The sequence below is a fragment of the Lepisosteus oculatus genome, chromosome 3, assembly GCF_040954835.1.
Source record: "Lepisosteus oculatus isolate fLepOcu1 chromosome 3, fLepOcu1.hap2, whole genome shotgun sequence".
NCBI lineage: Eukaryota > Metazoa > Chordata > Actinopteri > Semionotiformes > Lepisosteidae > Lepisosteus > Lepisosteus oculatus.
The window spans coordinates 14,968,380-14,990,911 of record NC_090698.1 but is presented as its reverse complement, the minus strand read 5'-3'; the positions used below and the strand labels follow the sequence as shown (position 1 = coordinate 14,990,911).

The following is a 22,532-nucleotide window of genomic DNA, read 5'->3' as shown; positions in this document are numbered from 1 at the left end:
ATTCACATTTATTTAATAAAAGCGGAATGTCAGCACTCTATGCAAGAATGCTGCTTATCATGCAGGATCTACTTCTGACAATTATCCTTACCTGCTGTTTTTATTTTTAGATATTTTACATCACGAAGGTATGTGAAACATCGCGAAGTAAGAAGCACGCATAACACGCAGTGCCCACTCATGTTGTGTCTAAGTGTGTTTTTGCACATTGCCCATAGCTCGCTCCAAGAAAGGGAGCGACTGTTACGCGCCATGGCCCGGGTATCGGCGTGAAGTCACATCTCCTTTCTGCTGGGTCCTGAGTGGGCGCCGATGGTGCCAAACAGCGCTGGAACTGCGCACACACGCCAGGCCGCTCCCCGCCGCCCAGTGCGCAGGCGCCGTGCGCCATGTTGATACAGCAGCACCAGCGGCGGAGGCGGTCGGATGGAGGCTCCGTGTGAGAGGGGTGGATTTGTTTTTTTATTTTGTTGCTCGCCGTCCCGTTCAAAGGCGCACGACGATTCCTAAACCCCCGGTGATACCGGATCCCGCTTCCCCTTGGAAAGGTGAGGGACTGGGCCGGAGCGGCCCGCAGACCGGCGGGGAAGAGGAGTATGGGGAGGGGTGGTGGAAGAAAGGAGAGCAGGGCGCTCCGCCGGCGGGGAAAGTAAAAGTTTGTGTTTTTGTTCTCGGCACTGGCGGGCCGGGGCGAGAGGGAGAAGGGTTTGGAGGCACAACAGCGTCCGTGGAGGGGCCGCCGTGTGCCGGCTGCGTTGCGCGGCCCTCGCTGCTGTGAGCCGAGGCGGCTCGGGGGTGTTTTCGGGGTAGCGGGGTCGGGCTGTGCCGAGGCGCTGCTTCTGCCCGCTGGGGCGGCGGGGTGTCGCACCGAATAGCGTCCGGCTGCACACGGCCCCCTGCGGGAAACGGGACTCGCTGTCAGGGTGTTGGAGAGCTGGGGTTGAGCTCCGGGAGTGTGTTGTTTTTTTGGGGGGATTGAAGAGGGTGGCGTCTTGATCTGTTTGACTCAACGCACCTCTCCGTCGGTAAGATCGCTCCACACACTTGCGCTTTTCTCTGCAGCTGCGCTCCTGAAAAGCGGGCGTCCCGGCTTCGGATGTGTGCACGGTGTCGAGGAGATACCCCGCTCGCGTTTGCCGAGTTTAGGGGTTGTATTTTCCCTGCCAGCCGGTTTAAATGGGGGAAGTAATATTGTGCATTCTCGTAGCTGCTGTTTCTCTGGGTACAGCTTTTCCCACGCACGGAGCGCTGTGGTCCGCGTTCACTCGTGTGCTGTCTTGACGTGCGGGATCAGACCGTTTCCAAGACTTCGAGGTCCAGAAGCTTGTTCCTGTACTGCTGTCGGTTAAAAATCGATCATCTCTTATTATTTAATTAACAGTTGAATTGCGCGTTCGGTGCAGTTTAGGGAAAGGTACCCAGTTAATGCAGGATCTTCCCGAGAGTGACATCTTTCCAGACGTACCTCTGTTGTGCTTCCAAATCGTGTAGTGGACTACCGGGCGGCGGTCAAGTTTGACGTGCTGTACAATTCAGGATGTTTCATAGCGCTACGCGTGTCCCAGAAAAACCTAGAGCGAATGACTGGCCCTGCTGGGGTCGTCCAACACTTGGACTCCGAGTCCCAGCTCATTTTGTGTTAACCCTTGGGTGACAAACGAGGTGTCGTAGCCTTGGTTCAAATCATTTGTAAGAGACACCAAGACATTTCAGCCCGTTTCCACACTCTCCCCCAAGTGGCTTTGAAGCCTGTCTAGTGACCTGAAGGGTTGCTTCACTGAGCTCATTTACTTAAAGAGGACAAATTCAGCACACTTTCCAAGCCTCAAGTGGGACGAAGTGGGGAGCTTTGGAGAGGACTCCTTGGGGCAGGCAAGTCCTGCTTGCTTCTCTGTGCCCTGCTGTTAGGAATCAACGTTATGACTCCTGTTTTCTAGCATTACGAGCCCTTTCACGTTATACAAGCCAGTGACTTATGCATATAAGCCAGTAGGCGCTGAATATTTCGTGCCACTTCGTTTGCCTTCATTTAACATTGCCTGCATTTAACACTCTTCAGCTGTAATGGTGAAGTGCATCTTTTTTTAAGTAGTAGTAGTTAATTCTTGTCAATTTTCTGTAATTTACTGGCCAACACTTTACATCATAAAGGAAGTGTTAAAATGTCACCCCGTGTTCCCATGATGTTTTTGTTTTTTAGTAACTTGCTGTCCGGTGGCTTTTGTAGGACGTACATCCTTCTGTTTTTGTTAAACCTTCAGTATTTCTCCTCAGAGCAGGATTTGTTGAACGTCTGCAGTCCCTGCCTGTGCATATCTGCCCACACTGCTTGTTTATAAGCCTTACTGGAAGGTCTTGGGTAGAAATTGTGGGATGGGTGTGTAAATCTTTTTTCAAGGGCAGATTTGGGAAGAATCTGCGTGCTGGAAACTGGAGTTTTGATCTTTGTGCATATGTGAATGGGGCAGGGTCTTCGTGGCATGATTTGTCAACATCGGGTGAACTCAGTCTTCTGGTTACTACCTGGAATTTCTGTTTTTATTTTCATTGATTTAATTGTTGTGTATAATGTTTTTTTTTGTTATGGTTTTACAGTTTTTAGATCTTATTTTGTACTTGCTATCAAGGCATGGTTTCAGCATTTTCCTTAGTCATCGCTGTGGTTACATTAATTCTATTCCTGATCCTTGGTAATGAATGAGAACTTTTTAGAGTAGAATTTTTTCTCTGAGTTTTGTGGTAAAGAATATTGTGCTGCAGACGTGTTAACCAATGTGACTGATGGAAAATGTACAGTCCTTCTGTTTTTCATGGTCAAAAATGTAATTATGTAGTTCAATTAAATAGGACAACACAGTGATACTTGGAGTCTATTGAAATAGAGTACAAGGCAAAGTAACAATTCTAGCAGATGAACAGTAAGATGTAGAAAAAAAAACTGCTCCTGGTTTATGAAACATTCTTTTTGGTTTTTTGTAGCACTGCTCATGTGCATGTGCTGAGCATAGGAACTCTGACTTGACTCTCCGTGTGTCAGAGTTCTGTTTGGGTCTTCTAGTGAAGAGGAGTATCTTACTTTTGCTTCAGTGTAACTGTGTTTTTTATTTTGTCAAACTGTGGCATTAAGCAATATCCTTCTGCCACGTGTTTCTGTTTACCAGCTCCTCTGTGTGTGAACGAGTGAGAATGAGGCGGCCTGTGCTAAGCACAGTGATTCATCCTTGACTCAGTGACTTCCTCTGTGTATTAATACCCAGTTGGGTTGTTCACCTCCAGTAGTAGAGGGCATTAATAATTGTCGATTCTCCGTCAGTGCAGCTTATCACTGTGACCTCAAGCACAAGGCGAGTAATTTGTGAATTACTCAGATCCATTTATTTTTTGCTTTTATCCAGAGTGACGTAGATATATGCACCATGTATCACAGCTGGGATTTTTCTGGAACAGTAAGTGTGAAGTACTGAAGTACCTTGATCTGGGGGTACACCAGTAGTATCTCACCTGGGGTTTGAAAGCACAGCCTTGCAGTTACGAGTCCAGAGCCCTACCAGTTGAGCCACACTGCTGCTCTTGTTTGAGCTGGGCCATGCGTCTGGGTTCTTGTCACAGCAGTCTGCTGGTGGTGCAGCTCGGATCTGGACTCTGGTAGCCCGGTCTCGAAAGTCATGGTGTGGATCAGTCCTTGGAGTATTTTGTGTTCAGGCCCCCAACTTGACATTTTATTAATCTTTGAAAATGGTACTTTACCATAGATACTTTATATTTGTGTTTTATATGGATTCCGGCATTGCTAGTTGATAAACCTAATAATTCTAGTGTCCCATGCAGTGTAAGTTATTATACACTGCTCTGTACTGCTGATATCTGCATAAGCACCATGGAGCTCTTGGACCTTTCCTTAAGGCCTGTACCAGTAATGTTTTGACTATTTCGTAAAACCTGACATTTTTTTTTTAATGTGTATGAGTATATTAACTTAACCAAAGACCTTTGCTGCACAGATGCTTGTCTGTTAATGCTTATTTTTTGCTAATACAGAATTCATCCTCTTTGTCTTTATTTCTTGGTGTTTGATCTAGCAGTGGAGTTTTTCAGAAGTCCCCTGAAAGGTTCTATTTTCTGAAAGCCAAGCCGGCAGCCCCTTTTGAGCTATTCAGGATTGCAGATCAGCCCCATGCTCCTGCGAGGTCACTTGTGAAGTTGTCGCTTGACTACTCCACGGGCTTCCAGGAAATTCAGAAAAGAGCCCTATTGTTTGTGTGTTTGCCAAGAAATGGAAAAAAAATGTTTTGAGGACTGATAGACCAGGCATGGCTTTAATTTGTTTTCTTCATGAAAGGCACAAAGGGAATGATCATCTTAAGCACTTGGCTAGCAGCTTCAAGAAATATCATCAGTGCTCTCGGTATTGCAACATCGTGACTATATTGCTATTAAGAAAAAAAAGTCTGTAACGTAAAACAATGAATTGTGCCAAACGGTTTTCTTTTCATCGTTTTTCAAATGTGCACTAAGAAAAGCAGGAGCCCCCAGTACATGCAAAGGACTCCTTCCTAAACAGCTGAAAGTGCCGTAAATCTGAGTTAAGCAAGAACATTAGAAATCTTAGGGTCTAGCTGAAACCATCGTAATAAATGTAAAAATATAGGCTTAGACTTAGACTGCTTACATGCAGGCTTTGGTCAGTAACAGATCTGCCAGCCTTTCTTTTGTTCTGCATCGTTTTATGTAATTTCTTCTAGGATGTTATTGCAGTTGGAGTTATTTTTGTCGACATCTAGATATCTTAACTGTATAAGAATTGAAATACATAACCAAAGCACTTATTAGAAGCAAATTGGGAAAACTAAATCTTTATTAATCACACATTAATATTTGTTCCTTCCTACATCTTAAGAAGTGTTTGGGTCTGATTAGCTATAGAATCAGCACATTTGTACAGCCTGGCAAGAACGGAAGAAGGTTGCGGATGAAAGGGAACCATTGAGCCCATCTAACCAGTTGATTGGAGGGTCCCCTCCAGCTGTTTCTTGAAAGAAGCCTGGATGTCGGCTTCAGCAGCGTGGCGGGAGGCTCTGATTCAGATTCCTGCCACCCTTGTTCCACAAACCACGGCCTGGCTTTGAACATTGCTGGGCAGGCCTGTCTTTCTACAGGTGCTGGTCAAACTATTCCTATAGTTTTGCTGTAGGGGACACGTCCTTGGCCTCAGTAACTCTCAAAGAGACAGCTTTTCCCTATATTTCTTCCGGAAGGTTGAATTTTGGAACAGTGACGTGGGTACGGCTTGGACACTATCAGGCTGCGGTGGTCTTGAGATCTGTAGACGTAGTACCAAAGTACTGATCCATTTTTATTTCCTGCTTCAGCTTTTAGCAATTCTTGGAACAAAACTGATATGTTTGAAATCTTCACTTGTCCGTTTGTTTTGGGAAGGGACTTTGTAATATCATAATGTGATCACGGCATTTTGACGGTTTTCCAAAATTCAGCTGAAGAGTGTTTAAAAACTATTTTTTTCAGTTGATATGAGGAAACGGGGTTCTGAAGAGGCGTTTTTTGTTGCTCCGTCTTGCAGAACTGTTTAAGGTCAAAAACACCCCCTTCCTTTGCCAATTCAATTATTTTTTTTCCCCTTCTTTTCCAGGAGACTTCAGAACAGCACGGGTTGCTCTACCGAGTCAGGAGCGCCGTGTTTCTTTTAGAAAAGCCTTGCCCTGTTGCCTGTTGCCTGTGGTGTGCGGGAGGGTATAGAGTGTGTGCCTCCGTGCACTGGACACTCAGGCTGTTGAGCCTTCCCTCCCCCGGCCTCCTCCGTGACTGGGAGGAGATTTGGAGTCTGCGTTGCGGAGCAGGGAGCAGCGGAGCGCAAGGATGTCCATCACCAACACGCCGACGAGCAACGACGCCTGCCTGAGCATCGTGCACAGCCTGATGTGCCACCGGCAGGGCGGGGAGAGCGAGACCTTCGCCAAGCGCGCCATCGAGAGCCTGGTCAAGAAGCTGAAGGAGAAGAAGGACGAGCTGGACTCCCTCATCACCGCCATCACCACCAACGGGGCTCACCCCAGCAAGTGCGTGACCATCCAGAGGACGCTGGACGGCCGACTGCAGGTACGAGGGTGTTGAATTTGCAGTAGGGTAAGAAAAAGGTGGTGTGTGAATGTGGAGCTGTGGACTGGGATGCAGCAATGTTGGTGAATTATTATTATAATAATAATAATAATAATTGCTTACACTTATACAGCGCTTTTCTGGACACTCCACTCAAAGCGCTTTACAGGTAATGGGGACTCCCCTCCAGCACCACCAATGTGCAGCCCCACCTGGATGATGCAACGGCAGCCATAGTGCGCCAGAACGCTCACCACACATCAGCTATTAGTGGGGAGGAGAGCAGAGAAATGTAGCCAGTTCATAGACAGGGATTATTAGGAGGCCATGATTGGTAAGGGCCATTGGGAAATTTTGGCCAGGACGCTAGGGTTACACCCCTACTCTTTTTGAGAGTGCCCTGGGATTTTAAGTGACCACCGATAGTCAGGACCTCGGTTTTATGTCTCATCCGAAGGACGGCACCTGTTTACAGTATAGTGTCCCCGTCACTATACTGGGGCATTAGGACATTATCCGAATGGGAAGATCATTGCACTAGTTTAGGTGTATGGTAACTAAAAACCCTGTATGTCATCACCTGGTGTAAGGTTTTAAGCTGATTTTGTAAAACACTGCTTCCTTTACAATATTCATTGTCAAGGAATCAGATTGTAAAGAGACAGGCTTTAAATCCTGTGTCGCCAATGTCAGCCTATTGATAACATGCCCTTAAGTTGTTGCCTAGTTACACATTCAATTTATGTAACTAAAAAAAAATCAGATCACGAAGAAGTGACTGAAAACTGTGATGTCATAGACGGCTTTTGAGTTGCTTGATATTCCGAGCACACTTCTTCCTTCTGCTTTTTTTGGTAATAAGGGTAACACCAAGGCCCAAATCTAGCAAAAGCAGTCAGGGGTGTGAAGTGTAGAGAGAAACAGAGAGTCTCATCAGATAAGTACATGTTACCGATTTATACTTTGCATGTCAGCAGTGTGAGGTTGACTCAGTATCACGCCTTATAGCCATCATAATATTACATTAAGGTCTGGTTGCTTAAAAAAATAATTAAGTACTGGCTTTGCTAAAAATGGAAGTCATTTTCAAGCGTGCAAGTAATGCGATTTCCACACCTGTTTGGGCAGTGTGCTGGATTGAGAACTTTTTATAAACTTGATTGTGGCAGTGAGGACTTTTCCACTGAATGTTTGAGTCCTGCACATGGCAATAAAACCAAACTTCTCCTACTTGTACCCTGGCATGTGCACTCTTCTGGTCCTCTCTTGAGTTGGTACCCATCCTTCTGTGGTTTCAGCCTGGTCCTCAGCTTTGTTTTGCTTGCGAGGGTGACTGTTCCTCAAAAGAGCCTGATCCCATGAGGAGCCCATTCAGCACTCAGTGAAGGGTCCTTATTCACATTAAGGACGCTCTACAGAGCACCTGCTTTCTTCTCTGCACCCTTCTTGTTGGCTGTCGTTGAGACATTTTTGTTGTCTGAACCTATTTTAACTTGGAAAATGTGGTTACTTTGTATGGCTCACAACAGCTGATGCAAAAGTAATATAGACTTGCTCAAAGTGAATGTCATCCACTAGGCATCAAGTCATAAATAAGCCTGCAGTGTTCAAGCGATGTCAATTATTATTATTTAGATTATGTGTACTGTACCGTTAAGACTTAAGTCAGATTTTGTAAACGTCTGCCTTTTAGTAGCATTGTATGACTTTAACGTATGGTATTGTAGGTGCATTATTATTTTGCATTCTGTAAATTGTAATAGCCTTGCTCCTCTGTTTAGTCTAACTTATTAATTGTTTTCAAAAAGTGAAGGTTAATGAGGAATTTTTAGATTATGCCTTATTTTTGGTTTTTTTGACACAAAAGTATTATGCTTTTTTCACTTCATGTCCATTTTGTGAGGACAGTTTTAAAAAAATAAAACCTTTTTTTAAAGTCTTTTAACGACTTTCATTCTCATTTCGTTATTTCCTTCATCTTCCTGATGTGCATGGGGTTCGCTCCCACTATCAGGGGATCCTGGGTTCGAATCTGGGTAGGACGGGTTGAAGTGTCACATGCCCGCCGTGCAGTGGTGACCTCATTGTGGCTGGGCCTTGGGTCCTCGCAGGGTGAACAAGAGCAAGGAGGCATGTGGGTGACAGGGGCTTAACGTTGGGGGGTTTTAGAGCGAGTTTAGGGTTTGCTGCTTCCAGTTCAATAAAAACTATCTGCTGTTTAAGAAGTAGAGATAAGTGCAGAAGTAGGCATTGGATAAAGGTGGACTCCTCGCCAAAGTTTTTTCCAGTTTTTGGGAGATTATAGCTAATTTTATGTAAAGACGTACAGCAGAGATGATACAGACCAATAATAGCTCCAAATGTAGCATATGTACATTTAGAAACATTTAGAGATCAAGAGAAATTTTAAAAGGTTATTAATTATATGTAATGGTGTTCATGGTGCATGTCTGATCTGCTGCAGGATTTGAATTTTGGCATGAGATGGAGAGTCACACATTTCAAGCTGTTACTGCAAATTTGTCATATGCTGTGTGGGAAGATCCAGTACAATTATTGCACAAATGTTTACGTACTTTTGCCGAGAGGACCAGAACTCTAAAATCACCTCCCCTCCAGAGTCACTTGCATTTGGATGTTGACTTGCTGAAATTTGCGTAAGCAGAAGGATGATGGGAATGCACATGTATTGGCTTAATTCAGCGTGTGTCTCGCATAATGCAGTCAGTGGGGATGTTTCTGAACAAAAGTAAAAAAATAGTTTACATTCACGTACGTACCCTAACAATCCCAGTGTCATATTTAACACGAGCTGGCGTAATTAAGTTTGGAGATGGACTACTTTATGTGAAACGGAAGACTTATTTGCAAGGAAAGAGACTTTGCCATCTTGTCATCACCCAGACTAGCCAAAGTAAAAAAAATTAAGAAATTGGTCCCGAGCGTTTTGTGTTCTTTTTTATAATAAGAACATTCGGATACATGTTAAAACACTGGTTGTAGAGACTAGGGAGGGATATAATAATACTTGTCAGTTTTGAGTTTTTACGCAAGAGTGTAAGAGAGGTTACCAGAAAGAGGAGGCCATTCAGCCCATCTGGCTTTTCTAGATCTTGCAAGAAGTCAGTTGGCTTCAGCCACATGGTTGGGTAGTTTCTTTCACCCTCCCTCAGACCTTGCTGCGATAATTAAATTTGACTTTTTGCTTTGTTTCTAAGCACTGTGTCTGTCCACTACGCTTGTAGGTGGCAGGACGCAAAGGGTTCCCCCATGTTATTTACGCTCGTCTCTGGAGGTGGCCGGACCTTCACAAGAACGAACTGAAACACGTGAAATACTGCCAGTTTGCCTTCGACCTCAAGTGCGACAGCGTCTGTGTGAACCCTTACCACTACGAGCGGGTCGTCTCGCCGGGAATAGGTAAGACGCCTTCTGGTGTGACCGAAGTGGAGGTCACTGGTGGGTTAGTTTGGTTAGTGTGTCGGCTCTCTCGTTTGTGAAGCCTGGACTTTCGAGACTTGAAAACGTAGAACTACTTCTTCCTTGCTTGGAGCTCTGTGGGATAGTTGTTTCTAGGGGAGACAGATGACCAGACAACCTGCTAGAACATCTGTAGCTTCAAATGGCACTGCCTGCTGTCTGTCCGTTGTGTGGCTGAAGGGATGATGTGCAGAGGAGACAGTGCACACTAACGGGTACACTGGAGAAGCTTTATTTGGAACTTCACTTCCTTTGAAGGGAATTGCAGGAATTCATTATGGTTTGAAATGTGTATTATTTGGAGTCTTGTTGATTTCATTATGATGAGGAAGTCAGACTCAGGGCTTTCTGTTCTGGAATATTGCTTCTAAGATTCACAAGATGATTAAAGACCATTTAAGGAAATTACAGTCTGATATTAAAATGCAAATGGTGATGGGTCAGTATTAGAAGAATGGGAGAAGGAGGGAGAACAAAAGGACAAGTTTTCATTCTGCAGTCCAGCACAGTCCATTCAATACATGAAAATTGAACAAGAATCTTATATATTTAAGTTTCTGCCAGAGCAACTGAGCGTAGCATGGCAAGACTACCAGGAACCACACTGTTCTAGCTGCTCTACCCCATCAGAAACCTTTATAAATCATTATCTGTTTCTATCCACAGACCTGTCGGGATTGACGTTAACAAGCTCCGGTAAGTTTGCATTTCTGATTTTTTTAAATATTAAACTTCCTTATTTGTGAATCCATGAGCTTCAAAATATTCCCAAAGGGAGCTGATATCCTTGTTCACATTAGGTTCAGTTTTGGTTTCAGTTAGTATTTGTATTTTTCCCACACAGTATACATATGCAAAGTATGTGACTTGTTGCCTTGGATATTTGTGTCCTGTTATTTTGAATCTGAAAAGTAGGTGCTAATTACAGTTTAGCGAATGTGTTGTATGCTCAGAAGCATGTTACTTTCCTAACATTCTCGGCCTTGTGCCATTCTTGGACTTGTCTTTCAACTTGCATTTATATTTAAATTTGAATTGCCTTGGAAAACACAAAGTGCAAGTGTATCAGATATCTTTGCAGGAAAAGAGGAGAGGACACTCATATCATTAAATTAGAATACATATTTGTTCTAAATTATACATGTGGTACAAAGCTGGCTCTCCTCAAGAGCTTATGTATACAGCTGGCTGTTTCTTTCATTTTCAATAAGTTATAGGTGTTGCATTTTAAAACTTCACGAGGTCCTTGTTGAGCACATGCCAGTAGCTCCTTCCAGTTTTGTAGCCAACTCTTCTCCTAGAACTCAAAAGTTTTGTTAACCAGATATTGAAGAGTTTGTCTGATTTCAGCTGTCCTGCTCAGGAAAGAGTTATGCTTGCTATAGTTGTAAATGGTGGATTTGTTTCTCTCCTCGCCTTGATGATGTCTGAATTCTTCTCATTGGCCTGACGCAGCAGAAGGCGTGGCTAACGTGCTGTGACTCCTTTTTCATTCCCGGCCCGTCTCAGCTCCCCCAGGGCTGATGGTGAAAGACGAGTTCCACGACTATGTGGACCAGCAGTCTCTGCCGAGTGTGGAGGGGCCCTCTATTCAGACCATCCAGCACCCCCCGAGCAGCCGGTCAGCCAACGAGACCTACAGCACGCCGGCCATGTTGCCCCCCTCCGACTCCAGCAGCTCCAGCGCCTCCACCTTCCCCAACATCGCCGTTGGGCCCGCAAGTAAGTCAGACTCCCCTGCCACTCGGAGCTTCACCATAGGCCTCTTTCACGTCAAGCCGGACATAGAAAACCAAGCACAAGACTTCATGAAAAGATTGGCAGGCCTTTAAAAAGCCCAGTTAGGATTGTACTCTACCTCAGGAAGGTCATGGGGAGAAAATGCATATTGCAGGGTTTCACAGCATCTATTTAGGATGTTGCATGTTGCAAACAGCATTCTAAGCTAAAGGAATCCGTTGGTATTTTTGTGGTTACGGAATCAAGATTGCACTGGTTGAAGGCATTGCGGGGGGGAACATTCCTGGTCCAGTGAAAGTCAGTCTCGGTGGTTTTCTGATGAGGTGTAGTACTGAGGGTGTAGCAACACTTCAGAGTATCATCCGTCATGTCAACATATCAATTAGTTGCGTCCTACAGCAAAACAATTGTGGTTCCTAAATATATTTTAGTAAAGAATAAGTAGGTTGATAGTTATATTGGGCATGCAAGGAATCTAGGAAAAAAGAGACCATGTGAAATCTCTTTCATTAATGCATGCTGGATACTCCTCATTCAGTAATGTGTATTTAGTGTCAATAGGAATCTTCTCTGGGATGGCAGTTTCACAAATTCACATTAGACTGGAGAATCCCCCAGGCAAGAGTCAATGGCTCTTGGGAGGCAGTGCTTTGCTCCTATCTTTATTATTGGAATGTGCCTGTTTGTGTTGTCAGGCCAGTCCAGTAGCATGCTGCCAGGGAGTCACAGTGATGGTCTTCTCCAGATTGCTTCAGGCACCCCGCAGGGATCACAGCAGAACGGATTTCCTCCACAGCCTGCTACTTACCACCACAGTAAGCACTGAAGCCAAGCACATTTGACTTATGGGAATACTGATCTCTGGGCTGAGCAGTAGGTTAGGAGCTGGTGGATGTGTGTGTTATCTTAATGAGGGATTATTAGGGCTCTGTGTGGATGAGTGGTACATCCATGAAATGACAGGTTGCCCTTGTAGTTTATCTTGCCCTTGCAAACATTTAAGTGCCAGTGATTGACTTTGTCTGCCTTACATAACCTTTGAGAAGGCTATGCTTCATCACATGAGCTTTAATTGCCAGTTAACCTTCTTAAATGTCACAGCTCAATGTAGCTGTCTTTAAGGTTGTCTTTAATTGTGTTCTGATTTAATTGTTTCCGTTTTTGAAGAGTGGTATCTTGCAGAATCCTCAAATTGCCTCTGTTTTTTATCATGCTGGATTATTGGTTCAGGTTTTGAGCAACTTGAAACTGAACTGCTAAATTCAGTGAAGAACCAGCATAGATATTATACTCTATAAAAGCGAGCTACAATCCAATTCCTGCTTATAGTTTCTGAATTGCTTTTTTTCTTAGTTTTTTATCTATGGTTGTTCTATGTTAGTGAATGTGCTTACAGCCTTCTTGCTTATTATTTGGAATACTGCAGCACCTCAGAAGGGAAAATAGGATGGTTCTATGAAGGTGGAGTAAAACAAAATAAGGCTGAAATTAAAAGCTTGAAGTAGAGTTCACAAAATCGGGAGCCTTATTTTTTTTGCAGCAAGCTGTTGTTGTAGTTGTTTACTGGGGAAGAAGTGGCCACCTTGCTTGGCAGAACTTTGGAGTGCCTTGACGTGAACAGAGCAGAAGCAAGCACCTTTTGAACTTTTCTGTGTGCCGTAATGATAACTGTCCTCTGTAGACACGACTTCAACTTGGACAAGAAACAGTACCTATACACCCAGCATGCCACACCATCAGAACGGACACCTGCAGCACCACCCCCCCATCACCCATCCCGGCCATTACTGTAAGTAGCCACAGGCAGAGAAGGCCTCCAGGCCTGGGTCTGAGAAGTGTCTCTGCTCAGCACTCGAGGTGCAGAGATGAAATCTTTTTGTCTCTTGGAAGTTGTACGTTTATAGATAAATGGTACAATGGGGACCTAAGCAGGCAAAGTTCTGTTATAGTTGCCCTTTGAATCTCAGTAATGAGCATTTAGTTTTCGTACTTGAGTCGTGATCACAGGTATCCTATGCAACCAGGCATTTTCATTCCTTTTTGTTCTTAATCCAGTATCATCATCAGTCATTGTGATTAACACTTGCTGTTAGTTAAAAAGTGGGCTTCAACATCTGAATACAAAAAAGGTTCACAAAACCATGTAGCAGAACGTCTTGTTGCTGAATATGAGCGCGCAGTTGTTTGACTTTTAAGTTGTTTCCCCCGAATGCTAACGCAAGTTTACATGGATAATTGTCTTGGGATTTTCATTGAAAGTTGCACTGCTGTCACGATCGGGTGAATCCCTAAAGGCATTTATTCTCCAAAACGTATTTTATTCGATTGTTTATACCTCTTTTGCGGCAGGCTAAAATTTGGACCTTTAATTTGAAGTGTTGCTGATTGATCTTGGTTTGATGTCTCATCACTAAATTATACATGGGGCCTCTTTCTTTCTTTCTCTCTCTCCTAGGGCAAGTGCACAATGAGATTGCATTCCAGCCGCCAATTTCAAACCACCCAGGTAAGTGCCTATGCCTTTACTGGGGCTTTTTGGTGTTATTGCTTAGAAATCAAGAGGTTCTAAATCTCTGCACGTCTGCATTTGATCAAGAAGTGGAACTGATTATTTACCCATATAGAGGCAGAGCATTGTCATAATGAAAGGCACTCATAAGTGAAATCTCTAAAAGTGGAAAGAACAGCTTGCTGGAGGGGGCTTCTTTAGAGAACATGCCAGTTAAGAGAGGAATATGATTTGCCCGGAGACCACTATTTCCAAGCTTTAAATCCATGCTGGAAGATGAAGTATGCAAAATGATTTTTTTAATTAACATGGTATCCTTGGTATTGCGGTTAGATTCTTTTTTTTTTGTTGTTTTGACTGAAATAGTTTTAGGGAGACTTCTACAGACCATGATGGCCTTGGCTTACTGTTGGAAAGCAATATTACTGATAGTGCTACAAGGTTTTCATCATGGATTTTTTTATTGACTAAGTGAAGTGATTTACATTTCATCCCAGTATAACCTTGAGTCCATCTATACAGAAGGACCTTTTAGAATAATTGCTTGCATCAAATGTCTATTGGCTGTTCACACCATGTCATGATATTATTCTAATTGAGCAGAGGTGACGTTGTGAACAGTACATACCAGGATGTTCTCAGTAGTCTTGCACACAGTGATAGGCCACAGTGAACACCAAGAAAAGTCTGCTTATTTGAAATGCCCTGTTTTTCAGAGCAAATTAGAATTTTATCTTACTTGGGAAAAACTTGGAAGTTTTTTTTGTCAGTTCTGGAAGGAACACTACAGGTGGTGGGAAAATAGTGTGATTTAAAATATTACTGTAAAAGTTGTAAATATGCATGTAATTTGCATGTTGGATGTGTATATTTTGCATACCGGCAGACTTGGCTATGTGTCAAGGATGGTGTGCTCAGAAGCAGGGGTGCTCAAATTGAATTTATTAAATTGAGTCTGAGGTTTCAAAGAAAAGATGAGAGATGCACAGATAATTGACTCACCTGATGCAGGTGTATACAGGTAATTCCCAGGACAGTTTTTCAGGGATGAGAATGCCCTGCCCTAGAAACACTAGTTTACCTGTTGCTTTAAAAAAGACCACTTTTCTATTCACAGTTTAATAAATGGATAAGAGCTTCACATTGGCCACTTTGTACATACAAATAAGAATAGTGGTTTTGATAGCGCTATATATAGCCAACATTTTAATGAACGCAAAGTTGGTTTTCAGTGATATTCACTGAAGGGTGCTTTTAACGTGTTTCGTAATTGACCTAATAAATATACAGCAATCCTTTGTAAATGGTCAGATAAAAATACATGCAAATACTCAAATCAAGCTTTTATCGTTTGCCTTCATTCTTATACTTTGGTTTTAATTGTGTGAAGTTGTTCAGCACACCTCAGTTAGCCTTTTTTCATTGCAGTGCTGAAGATGTTTTTACTTTAAACAGCATTTTTGAAAGAAATAATGGTTAATATCTCACAGTGTATCATTATGTAAGTATGTGACAGCTGGTAAAGAGCAAGCAGTCTACGTTAGTGTTAGATTGGCTACAAAACTTAACTTAAGATGATGAAATTGCACCAGAATATTCAATGATACCAGTTGCCAGCTTTGGCAAACCACCATAAAGTTGAAATTGTGTTTACTCTGGGTTTCAGTGCGGATGTCTTTATTCATGTGCTGTCTGGTTGTGGTTGACAGCGCCGGAGTACTGGTGCTCCATTGCCTACTTCGAGATGGACGTCCAGGTGGGAGAGACCTTCAAGGTGCCGTCGAACTGCCCCATTGTGACCGTGGATGGCTATGTGGACCCCTCTGGTGGGGATCGGTTCTGCTTGGGGCAGCTGTCCAATGTGCACAGGACAGAGGCCATTGAGAGAGCCAGGTATGAAAAGGTGTTTTTGGGGGGGTGCCCCCTTTGCCCATGGCTACAGAACCTCCTGCTCAGCACTGAGGCAGCAAAGATGGAAAACGAGAGGGGGCTATTTGACGTTTTTTAAGTCGTTGGACTCATTTGGTTTCTACTGTTTGGTTCAGTTAAGGGTCTTGCCAGCTTGTTCCAGACCCCTGCAACCCTTTGAATGAAGAACTGCCTCCTGTTCCCAGTTTGCTGTGCACTTCATTGTAGTGTCCTCTTATCTTTTAGTTTGTGTTTCACTATTGAAACCTTTGTTGTTGATTTTGAAAAAGTCCAAAGTTTGCTTTTGTCAGTGCCTTACAGGATTTGTAATACTTGCATCAAGCATTTGGAATAGGGCACCAAAACTGAGATTGGTGAATGTTTTTCTGTCCGCCTCTCCCAGTATAGTCATGCAAGAACATAGGTGACTGATCTAGGCTTTTAAACCTGAGGGGGGTATTACAGCACATCTATGCTCCTGTGGAAGTACGCATCGAGAAGATGCTCCCTTAGCTGTGAAACTGTATTGTGGGGCATGTAGTAGCGCGTGTGCCTGAGCAAGAACTGTTCCTCTCCTCTGGCACAGGCTGCACATTGGGAAGGGGGTCCAGCTGGAGTGCAAGGGGGAAGGGGATGTGTGGGTGCGCTGCCTGAGCGACCACGCCGTCTTCGTGCAGAGCTACTATCTGGACCGGGAGGCTGGACGGGCTCCGGGGGACGCCGTGCACAAGATCTACCCCAGCGCCTACATCAAGGTGGGAAGAGAGTGGTCCACCTGTCAGGGCATAAGGGTTTAATACTGATGAAGTGTTACAACAGATTAACATCATTTTTACGGTTATTACACGATTGTGTTTCATTCCCTTAGTTTTCTACGCTTTTCCTAATGAGAAAATGGAAACTGCGAGAAGCAGTCCCATAACAGCAGAGCATGACCCATGTTATAATTGATACATGAAACCGAGTGTTAAGTCCATACAAATAAAGAAAGCACATACAGATCAGTGCAGAATACATCTTCGTTGACAGCAACAGAGTTTAGATCACTATTGAAAAAGCGTAAGATTATGGTGTGTATTTTCTTTTAGAATGCTGTCGCGGAAGATTAGCTGCATTCAAAGATGGCCGCTTTTCTGCCGTTTTTAAAGTACCCCAGCCGTGCTGTCTCCTCATTGCTGTCAGCTCAGGATTCGACAGTCTTGCAGTCTTTGAACGTTATGAACAGAGTGACTGAAGAGCTCTTTTTATTGTTTTTGCCGTGGCTGCCCTCTCCCGACCCCGGATTCTGCTGCAGGTGTTTGACTTGCGCCAGTGCCACCGGCAGATGCAGCAGCAGGCCGCCACGGCTCAGGCTGCGGCGGCAGCGCAGGCCGCCGCGGTGGCGGGGAACATCCCCGGGCCGGGCTCCGTGGGAGGCATCGCGCCGGCCATCAGTAAGTCTTCTCTTGAGCATCTGTTTCCTGTTAAAGCCAGAATGAGGTGGGGCTGTGTCTCCTGCAGTGCTTGTGCTGATGCATGTTTCACAGTCTTGCCACACATGGAACTCTTGAGTTCTTTTTCAAGGAAGTTCTGAACCTGCCTCTTTTTGGGGTGTAATATTGACATTGAGTATGTCTGTTATCTAGTTTTGAGTTAACGGCGAATATAGTATTGATTGTGGATGTTTTATGGGCCCACTTCACTTGATTTCTAGAATTTCACTTCAGGAGGAGGTAAAATTACCACCTTTTGGGGGCATGTTAGATAGGCCAGTCTGAGAGAGTCTTCGTATGAACATCTAAAATATGCCACCTCACAGTATTGTGTGTATGTACACACTATATAAAGAGTATTTCAACAGTATAAAGAGTATGTACACTTTCCCCATACTCTGGTGTCTTTGTGGTATCCTTCTCTCAGGACATCTGCTGGTACACCCACATCACTTCTGTCAGTAGCTTGATTTTCCTCAAATGCCATCCATACAAGTCCTGACTGGATCCCGTCTTAGTCGGCTCTTCAGTTCTGAGGAGCTCAAATCCTCAAATTTAGCTCTGGCTAAATCCCGTTATTAGCTCTGGCTGGAACAGAACCTGCGTGTGCTTTTTGGAAGATGATTTTGTACTGGATTACCGATCAGCGTCTCCCCCTCTTTCCCCTCCATTCCCACCGCCTGCAGGCCTGTCTGCTGCCGCCGGAATCGGCGTCGATGACCTCCGGCGGCTGTGTATCCTCCGGATGAGCTTTGTCAAGGGCTGGGGCCCAGACTACCCTCGGCAGAGCATCAAGGAGACCCCGTGCTGGATCGAGATCCACCTGCACCGCGCCCTGCAGCTGCTGGACGAGGTCTTGCACACCATGCCCATTGCGGACCCCCAGCCCCTGGACTGAGGCCACTCCCTGCACCCTTGAACTAGGAGGCTCCCCCCCTCGTGTGAAAACACTTCTCTTGTTTCCGTAGAGGACTCGGTGACGTTCTACACCCTTCCTCCCATGGCTCGGTATATTCTTTAAAAGCTGCTCCCTGAAGCTGTAGCCCCTGAAACGGTATTCTTTAGTTTGCAGCACCTACATTTCCCGTTCTAGCATGGCTTGTTGAACTGGGCCCCCGTGATGTAGTTTGTCCCTCTTTTCTTCCTCCATTGCTGTCTGAATCGCAGGGGCTTGTGCCGTGCAAACGCTCCCCAGTCTGAGTCATGAGCGTGAGAGGAGGAGAATCTGCAGCTGAGCAGGAGAGTTGCAGCAGAGGCCTTTCAGTCAGACCAGTGGTTTTATTTTATTTTTTTAGAAAAGGGGCAGGGGAACATAAAAAAAATCAAGTTTATTTTTCCATGTGGCATTTCTGAAGATTTTTTTTTTATTTGACTCGGAATAACTGCTATTTTAGCACTTTATTTTTTTTCTCCTGTTTTCCATTAGAGTAGTTTCAGCTATATTTCTATAAAAAAGGTTGTGCTAGTGTACCTTTTAAGCTGTGGGCCTCCCAGGTTTGTTTGGCCGTAGTAAAGCTATGCACATGATCTGTTCCGCAGATTCACTTTGTGCACGCAGACACCTGTGTGGGCGTGCACACATGCACCTAAAGAGTAGAAAGTAGCAACGGTAGTCATTGTTCTCCAGCACAAAGCATAAATGTTCACTTTCAACACTAAAGACATATATATTTTTTGGCTTCTCTTTTGTTAGTATTCTTTGATTATATTCTCAGGCTAAGTTCAGTGGTAATGTGCAGTGCTGCATCTCCTAGATCAAAAGTGCAGAGTGCAGATCAGCTTCCCATTCAAACAATGGATATATATATTTATATATAATTCATAATAGTTGCACAGTAGCTCTGCATCTTACAATGCATGCACTTGTTGGGGTTAAGATGTGAGGAGACAGTGTTATTCGTTACTGTGCTTTACCAGAGCCCTTTTGGCCTTTCTGTAAGGACAAGATGCCAGATGGGTGAGTCCTCAAAGAAAAAGATCTCGGAACAGTTTGTGACTAGGCCCACATTGCACTTTTTTTTTGCATGGTCAACGAGTCGTCGCTTTGCTTGCCGTTTTTGTGGCGAGGCCTGTGGAATCCCAAAGCCGGGCTTTAAATTTCACAGGCCTGCCTGCCGCTTTGATCTCCTCTGGGTCAAAGAGAAGCACCAGAGGACAGGGTGTTTAATTATCGTGAAACATGCTGAAATTCTCACTCCACCAAGCTGATGTTAAAAAGTAGGCACAGTTGTAGCAGGTTTAAGGATGAATACCCCCTGACCCATATACATAGTAAGTTAGGCTTTGTGCTAGAATAGAAAACCTTTTTTTCTATTGTTTTGCTTGTTTGAGTCTTTTTCCTTTAGCTGCCAATGTTGAAGTGTGTAATGCTCCTCTTGTAATAAAGTCCCAACATGACATTTTTCTTCCCCTCCAAAGTCAAACTTTTCAAATGTAAATAGTTTTCTGAATTTGAAAAAAAAACGGGAAGTACAATGTGGGGTTGTTGTTTATAAATATCTATGTAAACTGGGTGTCATCAGTAAAGGAACATCTGGAAATGTCATTGACAAGGCCCCTAAGGAAGAAAAGGCCTGAGCAATTGATGTAATGTATATGAAAACTGACAGACCTCTTCAGATGAAAATGAACAAGCCCCCCTCAGAGCTGTACATACTTTAGGAATTCTGCTACAATTTTATTAGTGTCACTAAAAGATGATTCATGTATATCATTTTTTTTAACCTAAACTTAAGTGATTGTTTTTACTGCAGAGCTTTCACATAATAGACAAACGCAATCTAAGGCGTTCATTCGCACATCTTCAGTCTCCTGTTGTATATTTATGCTGTTTATAGTCGCTTATCTCATGCACGTCTTATTTTGAACTTACTCATGTTTAGTCTGACTCTGTGTGAAGGGTCACTGTTATGGTCACCTTTTACCCTTGTGCCCTAATGGTCTTTCACTTGGCTTTTTCCTGGCATAAAGTTTCCTTTTGAAACAAAAATGTTCTAACCCATTTTCCTGTGTACAAAGGTTTTTGACCTGGAGCTCCGGCTGTCTTACCACTTTTTTATGGTTTCCTTTAAAACGCAGTCAAAATCTGAATTGTGGTAGGAAGAGATTAGGATAAGCAGATACTGGCTTGGTCCAGATTTGCATGTGGCTCTGGTCTCAGTCCAGGTTCTGAAAGATTGCTGAGGTCTTCTGACAGGGGGGGGTCCCTGCAAGGTTACTAACATGTTTTTGTGTCAGCGGCATTATGTATGATTATCTTTTCTTCGATTTTAAAGACGTCTTTACAAATCTGAAAGCCAGTGTATATATTCCCAATTGATCAGTTTTGGGAGAGGTGCTGCAAGTAAAAGGGACATGCAACTAGTGTGTCATTGCTCATGTTCCTGATCTGTTAAATATTTAAAATGTAAAGTCTCTGATCAGAAAAGTCTCCACTCAAAAAGATTAGTGTCCTGTGGTTGTAGTTTTAAAATATCCACTACAGTAACTCAGGACAGCAGGGTAGGAATTTGTTTTACATTTTTCTTTAACATTTAAAGTTATTTCGGAGTAGAATGCCATTGAAGACAACATATTGATTTGAAGTCAGAGTTTAAGTAAATGCACATTTGGTTACATACAGAACACTTTTTAAGCCTGGTGTTTCCAGTTATGTATTAATCATTTGGAGTGCTATTAGAATAGGACAGGAAAAGTAACTTTTTCTTGAGTTCTTTTGGCAAGGCACAATATAACTACAGTATATTTATATACTCCCGATTTCTTTATCAAATGCTTTTGGAGTTATGTTCTAAAGTAACTGGATGTTGGCACTTAGTTTTTTTAAATTGTATTTCTTATACAAAAACATAACAGTGAAACTTTTGAAAACCAGAATAATTCCGTTTAGAATGTCAACTTTTCCCCATTTTCTTTTTATTAAAGATTAATTTAAGCAATGATCTCTATGTATGTGGTTCCTCATTGTTTTTGTCCTCCAATAAAAGCTTGCCATTTCCTAGTGTGTTTGAAAACTTGGCAATTAATAACTTTCAGGTATAAATGAACTCTGGAGTGCTACAGCATATCATCAGAGGAAGAATGTTCATAAATTTTTTCCCACTTGGAATTCCAGGGAGTATGGTGGGGCGTCTCGTCAAGGTCCTGAAGAGTTACGTAAATATGCAGACATCGGTGCAGCTTGGATGACTGTCCCAAAATGTTAAGGTTTTGAAAAACTGGTCTTCCACTGACAAGAAAAAAAACTACAGCATCATCCTTTTGAAAGGAGCTTACTGAGGACAATTGGTGCACTTTAATATTTTTTATTTTGGATGTAAAAAGGATGCATCTAATTTTTTTGTAGAGTAGAAATGTTACCCTTGGCTTTTTTTGTCACAAAGTGTGAAAGATTAGGCATCTGGATTTTGCCTATTCCACCTCACAAGTACTCAAGTGAGCTAATTTGCTGAATGAGATGCTGAATCACAGCTTTCTGAATTAGTTGACTTTGTTAATGGAAATTAGGCTTTAATTATCATTAGGTCTCATACAGTATGTTTACTGTCATACAGTATGTTTAAATACCTGTTTAAATCTGCAAGGAGTGGTTGAATGATCAAAATATACAACTTTGAACCATGGACCATCCGAATCTTACCCAAGTCTGAAGAGAAATGGCAGGTCCTTTCTGTGATGTTTAGAAATAAAATTTACTTTAGATTTAAATACATGATGCACAGACAGGATATTTTTATGATCATCAGGGAGCTACTGACCTAGAGGAAGTGAAATTTCATCATTAACATCTTTCTGACAAGTTAGGTAAGCAATCAAAAAAATAAATGTTTGGCTTTACAATGAAAATGTGATTTAATACAGAGTGATGGGCAGCATGGTGGGGCAGTGCTGGGTAAAATTCCTGGGACACTATCTGCATGGAGCTTGTACATTTCCCCACGTTTGTGTGGTTTTCATTCCACAGACAGGATATTCCACAAGATTAATTGTTTTCTAGGAAAACTGTCCCTGGTGCGAGTGTGCATGCCTGTATCGATGTGGCCCTGTGATGGCCGTGTGTCTGTTGCTTACCTGTAACCCTGTACTGGATAAACAGCTAGAAACTGATAAATGGATCTCTGCTCAAAGAAAAAAGAATGGCCCTGAAAGAAAGATCTTTAATGTCGGCCTTAGTATGTTTGTAGTAGTGGCATCACCGAAGCAGTAGCATAGTTAAATGCATCTCCTATTTAAGGAAATCATTGTATCACTTCTGACCCAGTTCTGTACTGGACACCAAAGCATATCTAGCACCACCTATTGGCTGGCCA

At 43.3% G+C, this 22,532-nt stretch overlaps 1 protein-coding gene across 3 annotated transcripts; it reads left to right on the top strand.

The window, feature by feature from the left end:
- The first annotated feature begins 359 nt into the window (after positions 1-359).
- On the top strand, positions 360-21,224 carry smad4b (SMAD family member 4b). 3 transcript variants are annotated; one of them, XM_069186906.1, is made up of 12 exons: positions 363-548; positions 5,648-6,114; positions 9,360-9,534; positions 10,261-10,290; positions 11,104-11,316; positions 12,030-12,149; positions 13,016-13,123; positions 13,790-13,840; positions 15,553-15,736; positions 16,338-16,506; positions 17,046-17,184; positions 17,910-21,224. In XM_069186906.1, the coding sequence occupies exons 2-12, from the start codon at positions 5,875-5,877 to the stop codon at positions 18,119-18,121; spliced, it is 1,641 nt and encodes a 546-aa protein (XP_069043007.1). In that variant the 5' UTR covers positions 363-548; positions 5,648-5,874; the 3' UTR covers positions 18,122-21,224. The 3 variants fall into 3 exon arrangements, with proteins under 3 accessions (XP_069043008.1, XP_069043009.1, XP_069043007.1); XM_069186907.1 differs by lacking the exon at positions 12,030-12,149 and having other exon boundaries at positions 360-548; XM_069186908.1 differs by lacking the exons at positions 12,030-12,149; positions 13,016-13,123 and having other exon boundaries at positions 360-548.
- Positions 21,225-22,532: the final 1,308 nt, after the last annotated feature.